Source organism: Panthera tigris, chromosome F2 (assembly GCF_018350195.1).
Source record: "Panthera tigris isolate Pti1 chromosome F2, P.tigris_Pti1_mat1.1, whole genome shotgun sequence".
Taxonomy (NCBI): Eukaryota; Metazoa; Chordata; class Mammalia; order Carnivora; family Felidae; genus Panthera; species Panthera tigris.
In genome coordinates this window covers 72,951,574-72,968,418 of record NC_056676.1, presented here as the reverse complement: position 1 = coordinate 72,968,418, position 16,845 = coordinate 72,951,574, and the positions used below count along the sequence as shown (strand labels likewise).

General features: G+C 41.7%; 1 protein-coding gene across 5 annotated transcripts in view; it reads right to left on the bottom strand.

Moving 5' to 3' along the window:
- EFR3A (EFR3 homolog A) overlaps window positions 1–16,845 on the bottom strand; it is a 105,113-nt gene that overhangs the window by 13,830 nt on the left and 74,438 nt on the right. For 4 of the 5 annotated variants that reach the window (XR_006213229.1, XM_042973555.1, XM_042973557.1 and 1 more), the window contains 5 exons: window positions 15,341–15,502; window positions 14,326–14,457; window positions 12,891–12,958; window positions 11,795–11,922; window positions 3,436–3,527 (listed from right to left, as the gene is read on the bottom strand). Coding sequence is in view for 4 of the 5 variants with exons in the window: in XM_042973555.1 (XP_042829489.1) it covers window positions 3,436–3,527; window positions 11,795–11,922; window positions 12,891–12,958; window positions 14,326–14,457; window positions 15,341–15,502 (582 nt within the window). In the remaining variant the exon portion in view is untranslated. Of the gene's footprint in view, window positions 1–3,435; window positions 3,528–7,104; window positions 7,251–11,794; window positions 11,923–12,890; window positions 12,959–14,325; window positions 14,458–15,340; window positions 15,503–16,845 lie in introns of those variants that run through there. The other variant, XM_042973556.1, reaches the window with a different exon arrangement.

The window sequence follows — 16,845 nt, the reverse complement described above, 5'->3', positions numbered from 1 at the left end:
ACTAATTGGCCTCTCTACTTCTAGTCTCTTCTTTCCAGTTCAGCCTGGTCACGCTTCTGAGATTCCTCTCATGAAAGCATAGCTCCGATAACGACACTGCCCACATTCCAGGGTCTCCCTACTTCCTGCCAGATTACATACAAAGCCCTCAGGTGGGTGTCAAAGCCTTCTGTAATTTGGCTTCCATCTTGTTTCCCAGCTTCCCTTCTGTGAATCTGAATCCTATTTAAAAAGGAAAAAGGACCAACCGCTTTATACCAGTGTTTAATGATTCGTATTTTTCACAGTTAGTTCTAGCCTAGAAGGGAGTTATTTTGTCTTCTCGTACTTGAACAGTCATTCCTAATATGCAAAATCAGATTCCATAATGGTAAACGAGCCTGAGACTCCAATGCGCTCAAGTAGCTGTTGAAGACGAGCCACCCCTTCACCGGCGCCCAGCCAAACTCCAGTGTGTTTGCCTTCGCACACATGGCTTGCACTGGGGCTCTGCAGAAACGGTGCAAAGGCACCAGCCTCGGGGAGTTTCAACACCCCTTTTACTCTTGGTAACCTGAACCTTATTCACGATCTGTAACTCTACCCTAGACTGCACAACGCCCTCGGGGCTGCGTGAAATCTGCTGTTTGTCTGGTCTTCTTCCAATCGGTCCAGGTGCTCTGTTACTTTCACGGACACCTTAGTAATTTTATGGCACCTAGGAGAGCAGCCTCTGACTGATATTACACCAGACTCGTTTTGTTAGCACACATGCAAGCTTCTTTACTTGCATTTGGGAAAAGGCAGGGTATGAATATGTAAAATAAGGGTCTGTTGTTGGTCCTGGACTAAACAAGAATTCTTTGCAGCCAGCCAGCGACTTAATTTTGTATGAAGAAAACTTCGATATGCACTCAAAATGCAATGTTACACATACAGCCTCCCATCCATTCCCCCAAATAATCAAGCACCGACTATTATCTTTTAGAGAGAAGAACCAAGTGGTGATTTCAGGTTCTACTCATATCCATTATGCATATCAGTCATGCCCATAATGCTCAGAGATCAAAGAATCATGTCAATGCTGCTTTATGCTATTAGTCAAGCTGATAATTTTATCTCAGGAGGCAGAGGCATTTCTATTCCATGTTAGCCATTTATCTTCTTGAATATTTTTAGACATCTCTCCATCTATAGATCTCCATCCATATATCTATATAGATATATAGATTTCTATATAAATATATAGGTAAGGATATATAGATATCTCTAATCTATCTATCTATCTATCTATCTATCTATCTATCTATCTATCTAGGGCAATTTTTAGATAAAGTTCACTATCTATCTATCTAGGGCAATTTTTAGATAAAGTTCACTAAGTGATTTATGGTGGGCAAAGGTTTGAATTGCAAACATTACTAGTGACAAACCTCAAGTAGCCCAGGTATTTCAATAGACTACTGCTAACAATCTGAGCCCTTATTTAGGGAAACAGAAGTTTGCTAGGATCTCAGCTATATAATCTGACTTTCTGAAAAAAGTTACAAGCTCTAAAAGCAGACATGGGATATATCTGAGGATGAACCGAGATTATGTACATAAAATTTCAAATAATTATGATCAAATACAAGAATGTTTTTTAATGAGCGATTTTCTTATTTGATTGTTAGCAAATATATTTAACCATAGTTTGATATTTTGTTACACCATCAACTGTTAGGTGAACACGTAACTGATGCGAATTTCTCCTGTCCATACTATGAAATTAATTAGTTCTGGCCTAGAAGGGAATGTTATTTTGTCTTCTGGTATTTGAACAGTCATTCCTAATAATGCAAAATCATATTCCATAATGGTAAACGAGTTTGAAACTCCAAAGTGCTCAGGTAAATCTTCTAATAACCTGTACTTAACTTTTGAGCTCAGTGTGTAGCATATTTGACTTAGGACTTAGAGCAAAGAGAAAACAGGATCTTTAACAAGTTAACACATGTATTAATGGACTTTTAATTGCAAAATTTATGTGTAAGAATCTTACTATAGTTAACTCTTTGTACAAATGCTTCTTCAGTTCATTTTATCAAAACAGATGGACTCTTTAGAATAATCTGAAGTGCTATATATATACGTTTTTAAATAAAAATGGTTAACAAAAGGAGGATGGAATACTAGTCAATAAAATGTATTGCACACTCTTGATAAAATATATAAACTAAGGCTTTGGATTGATTTCTTCCCTCAAAAGGTAACAGCAGGAAATTCATGATCATTAAAACACAGAGCTAGCACAATACCTTCCTGACTAGTAAAAAGTATATAAATTAAAATGGCTTTGAAGAGGTGAATTTAGAAAAGATGATTTTTCTTGAGCCTTAAACTGGCAAGAAATTACACGTGCCACATTTCAAAATGAATACTAACTGCCTCTTCAATTGCTATTGACATTCTGCTTATAATTTCTTAATGAAGCTGATTAATTCTACTTACTGTGGGGCACTGAACAGCATAAGAAGATGTAAGCCAGTCAGCTGTGGCCTGGCCACCAATAAGTTTTAATTCCCGAAGGTGAGCTGACAAGGATTGGGAGGGGGAGTGGGGAAGAAGGAGGTGAAAGCATGAATTCAGGCAAATTCCTTCCCCCTTTCTGAGACGGATGATCTCTTCTTTATACTGTATCATGAGAAATAATGAAATACCTAGGAAGGCAAGCAAGCCCCAAGGAGGAGGCTGGCTTGACATGCTGATATTCCGGCATTTCTATCGGACTATCAAAAAATTCTCTGGCGATTTGTGTGAAGTAAGTCGTAGCCAATACTAGCTGCTTTTTCTTCCTAAAGCACGGGAGGGTACACTTTTGTGCTCCATTGAAACAGGAGGAGAGCATCAAATCTGACATTTCAAATAAGCCACAGTCCTTACATCTGGCATTGACACAGCGTAGCCTAATGAAACTCATTACAGTTACTCTCAAATGATAAAAAAACTTTCCCTTATAGATGAGGCTTTGAAACCTTTCAGGTATATTTGCCTTCGCATGAGATTGTACAATTTCGTTTATTCTCAAAATTTGTGTTTCATAAATCTTTAAAAATAAACAGGATCTGGAGAGCTTCCTAATTTATAATAACAGGCCTTATGTGGTATTTTTTACTGATAAAAAAACTTAGTTCTGTTTCACGGATCCTTTTAGCACACTAAATTACAATGTAAGATCTAATGACAACATAATACATACTGTTAAGTTTATGCATCTTTACCGATAGCTGAGTTTCATAAAATAAATAAAAAATAAGCTCAAGGCTAAATCAGATTAGTGTACTAATAGTTTTGTTGAGTTGGGGGGAAATTTAGAGTCCTGTTTGCTCCTGTTCAAAAGTCTGGAGGGGCACAAAACTCTTTTACACTGACGTCTCTCTCAAGAAAGCACTCTGCCGGACACCTTCAGCAACTTACCACATCATCAGAAGGGATGCTGTTGGGCAAAATATCCACCTGAATGGATACGGTGTCCACAATACTTTTTCTTCTAGAAAGTCGATCTTCATCTAAAATAAAAATTGTATTTTCCCCATTATTTGCTAGTGAGAAATAGTATGTCCTTTATAAATTCTACTTCAGATTTCAAAAAATTTTAGAAAGTTAAAGACAGTCTGTTTCACTCTTTCTAAATAAAAGCACTGTGTTCTCAGACTCCTAAATTTCATCAAGCAGATTAAAAAAATAAAATTGGTGGGGTGAACTGAAATAAGGTTAATAGTTTTATTTTTCAATAAGGGGCCTTCAGAACAGCAACAGTACCATTATCTGATAATGTAATCAAAACTAAAAGTCAACACTGAAGGGAGGGATTACAGAATCTAAACGGGGTATGTTCATTTTTACTGAAAACTCCCAATACTGCCCCTGTAGCTCTCATGTTTCCTCAAAAGCGCGAAAGCTGTGCACTAACTGGTTCCAGGGGGCAACTCGGGAGCCCACGTCTGCGAGGATGCCACGAACCACACTTGTGGACCAAAAGGGCCTGCTGCCCCGGGTAGGAGCTCCTTGCCACCCTTCCCGGCCACTCCACTCCACTGGCTCCTGACCTGTTGCTTAAGGCAACCACCTGGTCCGAAAACCCTCCCTTGGCTTCAATGCTCCAGCGCAGCCCCCTGCCCCTCCCTTCCGCACACCGGCTCACTTGCTTGGTCTCGACCAACTGCTCTAATCTTCCTTCCGCCGCCTCCTCTTCTTAGACCGAGTTACAATCCTGCCCTCAACTGCTCTTCTCGGGAGGCCTTTTTTCATAAAAATCCTGTGTCTTCCTAACCAGTCAGTTCACCGGCTACTCCTTGGCCCCCTGCCTGCCTAATTACTTCATGGAAATTTCAATTTTTTTTTATTATAATCTCCTTCCACACATGCTTTCCTACTTCAATTTTCTCTTTCCGCATTCAGCACAACTATTAAGTGATTAGGCACCATGTTCGCCGTGAGGGGCAGACCGCCGAATGAAGTCCACTCCAGACTAAAGGCGAAGACCGAAAACAAACAATTACACAAATGATGAGGTGTGATGGACAAGCACAGGGTGCTAGGAGAACATCCAATAGTCATGGCTTCATCAGAAAAACGGAAGCCGCTTTGAGGATCCCGATACACAGAATTAGAGGTTTATTCGACCATGGCTGGAATTGGACAAGTACATTCTCTCTTCTGAGCTCCAGCTCACTATTTCCAATTTTCTATTCATCAGTTCTATTCCACATGTTCTAAACCCAATTTTAACATCGCTAATAAACTGTCTTTATCTCACACTGACCTGTGTATTTTCAAGAGCGCCGTCATTAATATCCTTCATCTTTTTCGCCTCAATTCTTAGGATGCCTTCCTAGATGATCTAACTGCTCTCCCTTCTATATGAACAGCTATGAGTGCTGTTTCCAGAGTAAATCACTTTCCGTCTCAATTATAATTTTAAAACAAATACGGCTCACTGACTAATATAAAGCTTCCCAAGCTTTTGAAATTGGGCTTAAAACATGTCAGCGATAGGCAGAAGAGGCTGCCTCCACCGCAGGCTCTGGTGGCCCCAGGACCCACTCGGCACTGGAAGTGCCGAGGAGATCAAGATCCACACACCGGGAATGTTCCCAACAACAGCTGGGAAGCTCGGGTCTAGAGCCCATGTCCAGCAGCACAGTCACTTCATATGCTGGCAATACCCCATCTTTCCAACCCTATTTTGTACAGACTGTGGTTTTCTTCTACTGAAAGGGTCAAGAATGAAGAACTAAATGAAGGCCGGCAGAGAGGAAGAAACTGCTTTCTCTCTTAGCGACTACTCTTCTACTCCAAGGGAGCTTTCCACGGTAGTAATTAACAGTTAATCCCATGTTCACCCTCTTTGTAGGCAGATAGGAGGACTGCAATTCCAGCTTCCCTGTGGTTTGGAGGGACCACGAAACTAGTTCTGGCCGATACAGTACAAGCAGTGCTCCAGAGAACAGCTGCCCCATTCGGCTCGGATTCCGAATGGGATCATGAAGTCGCACACAGTCAGTCTGAGCAACACATCTTTACTTTAAACCACCAAGACCCTGCAAGTTTGTTACCACAACATAACTTAGCCAGGGTTCAGCGCCGGCGCCGACACTCTGGGCCAGATAATTCTCGGGCTGGGGTTTCTGCGTATTGCACGATGTCAGCTTCTCCCACTAGAAGCCAGGAGGGCTACCCCACCCCTCCTTGCCCCAGTGGTGAGAACTAAAAACGTCCCCGGGACTCACAAATATTCACTGGCATGGGCAACATCACCCTCAGTTGAGAATCACTGACCCAGTCCATCCTGACCGATCGCAGCCCTTTCTGCAATGTTCCCTGTATGTCACCATCACATCATAAGCTCCTTAAAACACTAACCACATCACTCCGCCAAGCTACCCACCTCTTGAGGAATTAAAAAGCCGTTCTGGGCTTACCAGCAGTAACTTCAACTGCCCCCTAATTTATCTAGCGTTCAAGTTAAATGTGCTATTCTCCCATCTCCGAGCATACTTTGGCCTATCTACCTTCCATACTTTCCTACAAACAGAAACCCCTACTGGAAATACTTTATTACCTGCCCTTCTTTATATCCTCACCACTATACAAATTCTCGTCTTTCAAGGCCTACTTGAATATCACTTCCTTAAAATATTAAATGTTACTCCAATTATTTCTACTTACCCCTCTTTCCTCTACCTATAAAAATTTACTATCCATTACGACTGCTCTTTCCCCATCACCCTTCAGTCATTATTGCCCTTCTAACATTTCCCGGGCCTTGTACTAAGACATGTAAACAGACACCTTCTCTCATCAACCACAGCAGGGCTCAGTGACAGACTCTGTGCTTTGCATCTGCCACGCAGATATAAATTAGCAAACACGATGGCATCAGTGGCACTGTCACGGCTGACTTGCTTTTGCCCTCGAAGCTGGCCAACTGTCAAGGTCTCCTCAGAACTCACAACGAGGAACAACCTGCTTCTCACAAAGAAGCCCATAAAAGGATTTCTAGGTTAAAATATACAGGCTGATACATGGTATGGAAGAGTCAGCTTTAAGCCCAAGATAAAAATAAAAGGGAGAGAGAGGCATGGGCGCAGGAAAGGAATCACTGAGTGGCAAAATCAATGAGAACATAGTCCAGAGGGAGTGGATTTAAGAAGATTAAACATTTTTAAAGGGAAGAAAAAAAAAAAGTAACGGGAAACTCTAATGCTGTATATTCACAACTTTTTTCTTTGGACCTACACAGTCACCTGCTTACAGGTGCCAACTGTAATCAGATCTCATATACAAAGTTCCCAGGATGGAAGCTGACAGGGATGATGCCCTCGTTCGTCCCCATGGGCCACCTGCATCTGCTCCTGACCCTTTCCCAGCCTCCTGAAATGCCACCTCACCGCAGCCTCTCGGACGGACTGTTCTGCTGACTCCAGAGAACCGCCTTGTCACCACCTCAGTGTCTTGATACATACACCCTTTGGAGAGGCCCAGGCTTCCCCTCCTCAAGGGGGGCTGGGGCACTCCCAGACAGCATGCCCTCTCCACTCTCCCATCCCGCCTGCTACTCTGCACCCTGGATCTGCTACTCACGGTGGTAATCATCATCTCTTCTTTTTGTTTTTAACTAGAACTTGGATGTTAGAAGCAATTCTCAGAGCTATGCCCAATTTCCTTCAGTGATGTTTTGCCGCCACTTGGTTTATCTGTGTATAACGTACGTAACTGCACTGAAAAGGCTAAGAAACAGAGGAGACAGTGTGAATGCAAGAATGGCACAGAACTACATGAAACTGTTCTCAATGTAATTTCCCATGGCTCTATAAAAAAGTAAGACACGGGAACTGACTTCGCTGTATGTATTAAGTCACAAATGTAATTAGAGCTGCTATACCACTCAGATTCCATTACAAATCTACCTGTGGCAAAATGAAATTTCACACGTAATTTACACAAAATTCAAAGTGTCACAGTTTAATGCTAATACGACTCATACAGATACAACTTTCCGGGCCCTAAAGAAAAAACACAAAATTCCATCTAGAGCTGATGCATATTTACAGAATAAAAACAACTAAAAAGTTACTGTCACCATGGAATAAAAAGTCAGTGTGATATAGAAGACAATCCCTTTTTTAAAAAAAGATTTTAAACCAGAACCTCTACTATTTCTCCAAAGGAGAATATACTTTTATAAGCATATACTGATTGATATATAACAGGTTTTGATAACGCAGATAAAGGTATTCTTGTGTTATAAATGCTTTTGATCAACAGGACAAATTAACAAAATTCAAAATCCCGACTAAAAAATGAAGAAATTGAAAAACGACTAATACTATTCTTATGTTTATGTGGCATTTTGTTGTTTTTAAAAGTGCTTTCACGTATCTAACCAATTTAAGCCAAAAGGCTCAGCTACAGTTCCTGCTTCACAGATGAGAGACGAGTGGACAAGCCCAAGGCCGTGTGGCGAAGGCAGAGCCAAGCCCGCGTCCTCTTTTTCTCTTCACTCCTTCACCCCGAGAAGGCCTCCTCCCTGGGCCTCCTGCAAGCGTCCCCTATTCTGCTAATTTCAAAATTCTCATTACAACCTCCGAACTCCCACACAAACCCCAGCCCTGACTCCGACTACAGGGCCCCCGACTGGGATGGCGTCGAAGATACTCGACAAGAGGCCAATCCCCTAAACTAGCCACTCTTTCCTATTCGTTTGTTAATAAAAACTCCTTCCTCCTATCATCCGAGACCCAAAACTACACATAGACAGTTACATCTGAAATGCATGGTTTCTTCTTCCTTTGCTTAAACTCAGTCATATCACCCAACCCTCCAAAACAAAAGCAGATGACAAAAATAAATGAAGCAGCAAATTCGCTCCACTCTTGCCCTCAGGGGGGTGCCACCTACCCAAGCGTCCAAGGCAGAAACCCCGACAAAATCTTTGGCTTTCTCTTTGCCCCCCCATATTAATCGACTGCTTCCAAATTCTTTCTTGTACGTTTTTCTAGAATCCACCCACTTGGCTGTACTCTGTCATCTCTCCCGGAGATTAATACAGAGCATTCTAAAGACGGTGCTCCGTCTCCACTGTGCTAAGCTACAACAGAGGAATACTTCTACAGTGCCTACCCCTGTTGACAATCACTCAGTGACTCCCCACTGCTCACAGAAGAGTGCAAACTAGTCGACCTGGTTCTACAATTTCCAACTCTATGCCGCCAATTCAGTCCAAGTAGACTTATTTCATACTAATTCCCTGAAAAAGCCATGTTCTTGCCTCCCTCCACTCTTTGATACGTGCTGTCACTTCTGCGGGAAACACGTGTCTAACACTCGCCTCAGGCTCAGCCTAGGAATTTCTCCCCGTGGAAGACATCGCTGGCCCATCGAACCTGGACCGAATGCTCTCCTCACTGCTGCCTGGGACCCCTGAACTTCTCTGATCGGAGCCGTTAAGGTCTGTTGTGACTGCCCAGTTATTTACCCTGTTGGGAGACAAACTGTATCATGAATTAGCTTCTTTCCTACGCACGTGGCACAAAGCTGGTAAAACACCATCTTGGGAAAACTGAGAAAAGAATCACTCAAATCCTCTTCCGTGTTCTGTGGTCCAAGACGAAGAACCCCGATGAGGAAGACTATCAGTTTTGTGTAAGTAGAGGCTTCTACCTATCTCGTTCATTCCTGCTTCTGTTTGCACAGAAGCTAGAACTGTAAATACCCACAGGTACTTAATTAGACAAGTTTACTACAGCCACTGGCACCTCTGACTGATCTAGCTGAGGGGTTACTACTGTACCCCTCATGGAGGAGCATTTCACACAGGCCTAGACATGCACTATTCACTCAAATTCTGGGTTGAGATAGAAGAAAAATGCTGTAACTACCTAACGTTCATTGACCGCTTACTAGATGTCAGTCACCAATGGTTCGACAAACTTTAGGCAGGCCATTCTTCTTTCTTTCAAACCAGCTGCCATTCCATTTCAATCATGTGTCTGCCTTCTCTACTAGATTTTAATCCTTATAATATCACTCTATCTTCAAAAATCCCCATGTTTGATATATAGTAGGCAATCAGTCAGGGTTTGTGGAATGCATGAAAAAATCCATCTGGATCAACAGGGATGACTGAACCATCTTGATGTACGTGGAAAAGAGTTAGCAAAATCAAGAGATTAAGCACCTAACTGAATAGGCAAGGCAGTGCATTCTAGTGGTGTTACCTCATCAAATTATTTCATTTCAACCTCATTATTCTCATTTGTAAACAAAGATAATGCTACCCTCTTCATCATTTTTAAGATTAAATGAGAAAATGAATACAAGCACTTATCTTAGTGACTGGCATGGAGTTAATGCACACTAAACAGCTGCTAATATTTCAATGATGACAGGTATACACGCATGGTACACAAGAAACTAAACACGTTTTGCGTTCTATTGAAGGTATTATTCTTAAATCCCCTACTTTTAAAAATAAATATCAGATGGTTACACAACACAAAGAAATTTTAATAACCAATTGATTATACCAAAAAGTATCCCTGCATCTTCGGACTCTTTCTGCACTAAGGCAGGACGTATGTGCCACAGACTGTTTCTAAACTATCAAAGTCTTGGGACACCTGGGTGGCTCAGTCGGTTGTGTCTGACTTTGGCTCAGGTCATGACCTTGTGGTTCGTGAGTTCGAGCCCCGCGTCGGGCTCTGTGCTGACAGCTCAGAGCCTGGAGCCTGCTCCGGATCCTGTGTCTCCCTCTCTGCCTCTCCCTCTCTGCCTCTCCCCTGCTCACACTCTGTCTCCCTCTCTCTTAAAAACTATCAAAATCTTTATAAATTAAAAAATCTTATTCATACTGAGGGATTTCTATGCAGTTACATAATTAAGTATACACTGAAATATATTCAGAATTCTTCCAGTGAATGGTAGCAAGGCATTAAGAAAGAGAATATGTCTCTTGGAGGGTTAGGGGGGAGAGCAAACCATCTGTTAAAAAACCAAAAAGCACCATAATTCTCATTAAAAATTGTTACTCATTACAGAGTTAAAGGAACATGGTAAAAGGAAATAGCAGGGGGTGAAAATACACTATGGCTACGGGGAAGGTGAAGGGAAACTTAATAACTGAACTTATAACCATATAAAATGTACAGGCCACTGGCTCCATTTCTACAAGGGAAATTTTACGAAGCTATTTTCCTAGAGGACGGGGAGGGAAGGGCAAAAGCCAAACTGACACTTGGATTTACCTTTGCGCTTGTGCCTGGGTTTGTGAGGTTTTTTGCCTGAAGGAAAGAGAGCTAAATCCAAATTATAAGAATGAAATATTTTAAAAGTCTTTTTAAAAAAAAAATCTTTTGAATAACAAAACGGTACTGATGTTTTATTCTTAGCACTTTTATATCCGCAAGGACTACAGAATGAGGTATAGAATCTTTTACAGTACAGAACGTAAAAGAAAACGCAAAAGCATTCATTAACATCTCAGGGGATCATGAAATATCCTTGTAATACATGTATCTATTTTGGATCCACATTATAAAAAAGACAGCTGGTTACCAAGATTGTACTACTTTTAGTGACTAATCCAGAGAGCTACCTAACTCAAACCAAACAGTTCTCATATACAAGAGCGGCATCTCCAAAGCAAGAACTAGTTGTGCTAGAAAACTGAATGTTCATCCAATTATCAAATGAAAATGGAGGCATAGGACAGAAATGCTTGGATTTCGTTTTTAAGGTAAAAATTAAATGCAAGATACCATGCAGTTTTGCCTTCAAAACAAGAATTATTTCAGGCAATGAGAGGAACAGAAAGAAATATACAGCACACACAGGAAAACCTATTAAAGCGTCTGAAGGTTTCTTCCACAGCAAACAGTCTGCACTCTTTCCAATAACCACAGTTGGCTAATTCATTCAGCTCAACAGGCACAGATCGCAAATTAAACAAGTTACATAAATTTCCATAAGCCAAACACAATATGGGCTAATGAGGAAAGATTTCCATTTGCTTCTTCGTCTGAAGTACGACACTGATGTATTAAGTATAGTCACAATCACGTGAGGCCTCAAACCGCTCATGATAAAATCACAGGGCTTTAAGAGATTGGCTAAAGGTTTTCAAGCGCAAAATTCTAAAGCGAAAATAAAACCTCTTAAGCATTTGAGAAACCTCTTAAGCGTCTGTAACGTGAGCACCTTGCTAACTGAGTTCATGGAAACGTTATTGAAACGTCATCACCGGAGTCGGGTTCGAATTGCCCTCCCCTTTTACCTGTTACTTGCGGCACATACGGTACCGACAACCTCTCGACACTGTAACCGCTTCCGCCTAGTGACTCCGCGATCTTGTTGGTCAAAAAGCATAAACTTTTGTCATGCTTCTCTAAAGATTTCGGAAGCCTGTCAGGGTGATCAAAACAAAAGTCATGCAGAATTATTTAAATTACTGAGCACAAATACGTTAACAAGCAAGCACTCCAGATCAATGCCTAAAGACAACGATAAACACAACTTAAACTGTAATTAGTAACAGAAAAATCGGTGTCGTTTTGGTGACTAATTGGACCATAAGAACACACGGCCTGTGGTCCCATATGTTAAGCATTCGGCTGGGATTCCTTCTCCAGTAACATCCCAATGGGGCAAGTCAGCCTTAATTATTCTGTGGGTCTTCACACATCAGATGATGAAAAGGAATCAATTCATCTTTAACTTCCATGCTAATTAAAACTGAGAGAAGAAAATCAGAAGTGCAGCTCACTGATGATGAGTGAAGCACGTATTACGATGCTAAATGCTAGGAAGCACTTGCCCAAGAGGAGCATCCAGGTTCACTTTCTGTTCAAACTGCCAGATACTATCTTATGCTAACGCTTTCAGCATCGCACTGCTTTGGCAGCCTCAAGTTTGAATAAAGTATTGTTCGCATATATCTTTCATTTGAAGAACAAGGGAGAATGCAGGGCATAACACTGATTCTCCTTAAAACATTCTCTCTCCCACCATGCGACGAGTACTGTTATCTTTTACTGAAAGTCTCGAACAGGGTATTGTATTCACTTAAAGGCTGGCTTATTTATCTATGAGAACATGTTATATTTTAGAGATATATCTCCATATTAAAAAAAAAGGCAAGGTAAGGTTTTCACCAAGGATAGACTCCATGTGTGCATGAGTCTACATTTATAATGTACAAGAACTTTGTTACAGCAAAGGAAGAAGTCAGATGCGTTAAATGACAGAAATCCAAAACGACTGTTATAAACCACCAGAAACCATCCTAGCAGGAGTGTAGTCCTTGACAATCGCCATTGGTTGGTTTCTAAGTCAGTAGTACCCCTTCCTTAAAATGTAAAGAATCAACATACATGCACTTCTCTCTGAAAATATGCTCTGGTAGAAAATAAGGAGCTTCCATAGTTCGAATTTCAATCACCTGAAAAATATCCAAAAACAAACCAAAACAAAATGAAAACCTTGCCCCTCACAACCTGGCTCTGAAAATTCAGGAAACTAAAAACAGAGAAATTAAACATTTATTAAAAATACCGGCACTTTATTTTGGAATTTAAGCTACATTTTAGAGCCCAAATGCTCATTTTATTTTCACATTTATTACTTCAAATTATTTCAAATTATTTCACATTATTTCAAAACTTCAGCTGGTCTCAAAACCATGAGAATAAAATAATACACATAGTAAAAAACAACAAGAACATATTACATTTGATTAAGCCTACCACAACAGGATAAGAACACCTATTTTCTCAAATGCCACTGCCCTGGACCAAGCACTGGGCCCTCAGCACCCTCACTCTCCTGTGCCATCTTCTGGGGCCCGTGCATGAGGTCTCAATGCGCTTCTGGGATCTGTCCCCTCCACCCCACTGGGGGCAACTTGGAGGGGGCAATCTGCTTTTGTAACATTTGTATCTCTCATGACAGGCATCAAATATTAGCTCAAACAATTGCTTAACAAATCAATGTTTTCTTTCTTAGAATGCACTGAACACCTACATTTTAGCGTGGACTGGGAGATGTGCTTCCAATATTATAAAAATAAGGCTCTCCTTGACCGATATCTTTAAAGAATAAAAATTAGAGTGGACTCTCTCTGCCAGGTAAGTGAAACATGTATTAAATTGTGCAAGTAGCTATTAAATGAGGTACTGCTGAAAAAAGCTGAATATAGTTGAACGTTTTCTCCAATAATTCAACCTGTGGAGGCACACCTGGGTGGCTTAGCTGGTTAAGCGACCGACTTCTCATGGTTCGTGAGTTCGAGCCCCACACTGGGCTCTCTGCTGACAGTGTAGAGCCTGCTTAGGATCCGCTGTCTCTGTCCCTTCCCTGTGCATGTGCACATGTTCTCTCTCCCAAAAATAGACATTAAAAAAAAACATTCAACCTCTGAGATCTGGCTCAAACAGATTGGCTTAAAACAATAACTAAAATAGTATAAACCAGTATAATAAAAAATGATTTCGATGCTAAGATTCATAACGGTTTAAAGGGAAAACAATTATGTAAGAATTCACATGACTTATTCTAGAAGAAAACCACGTATTCTACTTGACCACCACACAAAAAAGTTCTAATAAAACGACAGGCACCAAAGAAAATATAAACACTAGCTGTAGTTTGAGTTTCAATTAGTCACTACTAAAAAAGTGATGCATATTTTTACAGCATTATCTTTATAATTTGACACACGATCATCAAAATCGAAAATCATCATCTCTGGAAGAAAATCAGTCATTTTTATATAGAAATCAAGTTGAAGAACTTTCCTAAATACGTTACCTTGCTGACGTGCTGGCAAAACGCTGGGACGGCTATCATCTGACTTACAAAGTTGAGATAGGCCGCAACCAGAGCCATGATTCCACAGCGATGGAACATGGACAAATTATCCTCATTGATAATTGCACTGTCCTTTAATAAAAAAACAAACACGGATGACAGATCAAGGTCTTACGCTCCCCCAGCATTTTCTCTACGACTATGCTGAAAAACGGCAGGTCGTCTGGAGTGCTGATAAAAATGTCACCTTATAAGAAGTTATTTTTTAAAGAATTCTAAAAGGAAAATAAATGTCCATATACAGAGGCGTTAAATCTCTCAAATAGCTCTGTCTTAGGAGAGTCTTTTGGGGTCGGGGGCAGGAAATACACAAAAAGACACATGTGTATATATATGCACACATACACATACAAGTATCTTATATTAAAATACACATCTGATATGTATTCCCATTACATGCCGTCCTTTCAATACATAACGCTTACACTCCGATTAAACAGCTACACTCGTAACGGCTATGGACTGACCCTCTCCCCCGCCAGACCGAGAGCATGAGCAGAGGGACCGTGCTGTTCTTTCATCACCGTATTCCCATGGCTTTGAACAAATTTAGCACACAACTGATGCTCATTCGGTATTTGTTAAAAGAACGAATGTGATCACAACCTTGAGTATTTCAGATTTAAAAGTAGACGCCTCCCTTTTAAACTTCATGTCCTTGCGGCACCTGGGTGGCTCAGTCGGCTAAGTGTCCGGCTCTTGATTTTAGTTCAGGCCCTGACCTCACGGTTCATGAGTTCGAGCCCTGAGTTGCGCTCTGCGCTGTTAGCACAAAGCCTACCTGGGATTCTCTCTCTGCCCCTTCTCCTCTCCCTCCAGCTCTCAGAATAAATACACAAACTTAAAAAAATAAACATGAAATGAATGACGTTGGATAAAGGCAACACCACTATAAAGATGGTATCTGGTTCATAAAGCAAACTGTTTTCTTCAGTGAAAGATGACGAAAGCATACCTGTAAAGCAATGGCTAATCGAATGAGATCAATGACCACTTCCTCATTGGCCAATTCAATAGTGATGAGAGCAAGAGAAGTATAAAGTAGCTCATAGTTTTTCTGAACATTGTCTTCCTCTTTACAGCCCAGATATATGTGCCGATATAGTTGTTGCCCGTTCTGAAAAGGGAAATGACAGAGGAAGAAGGTGACTTTGCTTAAAGTGTAGTACAGACAGATGTCCCGTGCCCAGAACCGCGTACACAGTAGCCCTTATTACATAACTAGACATGGAAGAGAAACTGAAGCTGATAACCAGATGATCGTATTGTATCACGACTATCAATACCAACAAACGAACTACAAGCTAACATCAGAGTTGAAGAATGAATCATAAATAAAAACAGCAAGCAGGAAACAGTTCTAGTGTAAACAATGAAAATGCTTTTAGTGATCATTTGAAAAGACAAAAGCAACTTATGGATTGATTCGGGAAAAAGGTGAAACGGCTGACAGAATCATGGGAGAGACTTCTGCAACGCAGCCTTGGCAAGGATAGAAGAAAACAAAACATCTGGCTCCGGGGAAATGCGCTCGGGCTCCTGGCCTTCACAGGCAGCCTCCTGTGAGGCGGCTTAGGGGCTGTCAGGGAGGAGCGCCCGCAGGTTCTGCTGTACTCTGGCATGGAGGGACCGTGGAGGGACGACGGAGGGACCAAAGGCCAGCCCAGAGCCCTATACGAGGGAGAGGTTATCCCACTCCAGGGACTGCAAGAGGGTCCCCCCAAACCAAACTAATCTAAGTAAGTTGATACAGGATACGGAAGCTTTCCCTATCCAAAGCATTCCTGGGTACGGGGCCAACTGCTAAGTGAGAGTAACAAAAACAGGAGCGTGTTTCCCATTTAAAGTCACCGTGTGGTAACGAACTCAACTCGCTGCACTGATTCTCCACACGAACTGCAGCTACAACCCCTGGGAGACTGGAATGACCACTGTGTTTCTACCCTCCCCGCTGCCCATCCCAATATGATTTATGGTTACGAAGCCCAAGCCTCGGTATTTTTAAAGCACAGGGCTCCCCGGGTGATTCTGACGTGCAGCCGGGATTAAGAACACTAGGGGCTTAGTCCTTCGGACGTGGAGGGACTTGACCTGAACACTCCGGACTTGTTTCTCAGCAGATTCATCTGGTTGTTCACGTCGGGGAAAGAGCCGATGGGCAAGACCAGCACGGTCTCCTGAGTCCAGAGTCTGTCTCTCTCAAATGGTTCTATACTTGGGCGTGTGACAATGGTGTATGCACTGGGCCCTCCCCGACCCTTTCCGGAATCCTGTGGCTCCCGAACACGATCAACGTCAAAGCTCGCACACGTGGGAGTTTAGATACCGGGCTCCTTAAGTGATTCAAGGTGGTTTTCGACCTACTGCATACCCATCATGTTAGATAACTTGAAAGTCGAACAGCACGTACTAGGATAACAGAGTGCAGATCAGCGTGAGGACTTCACGAAGCGGTTTGGC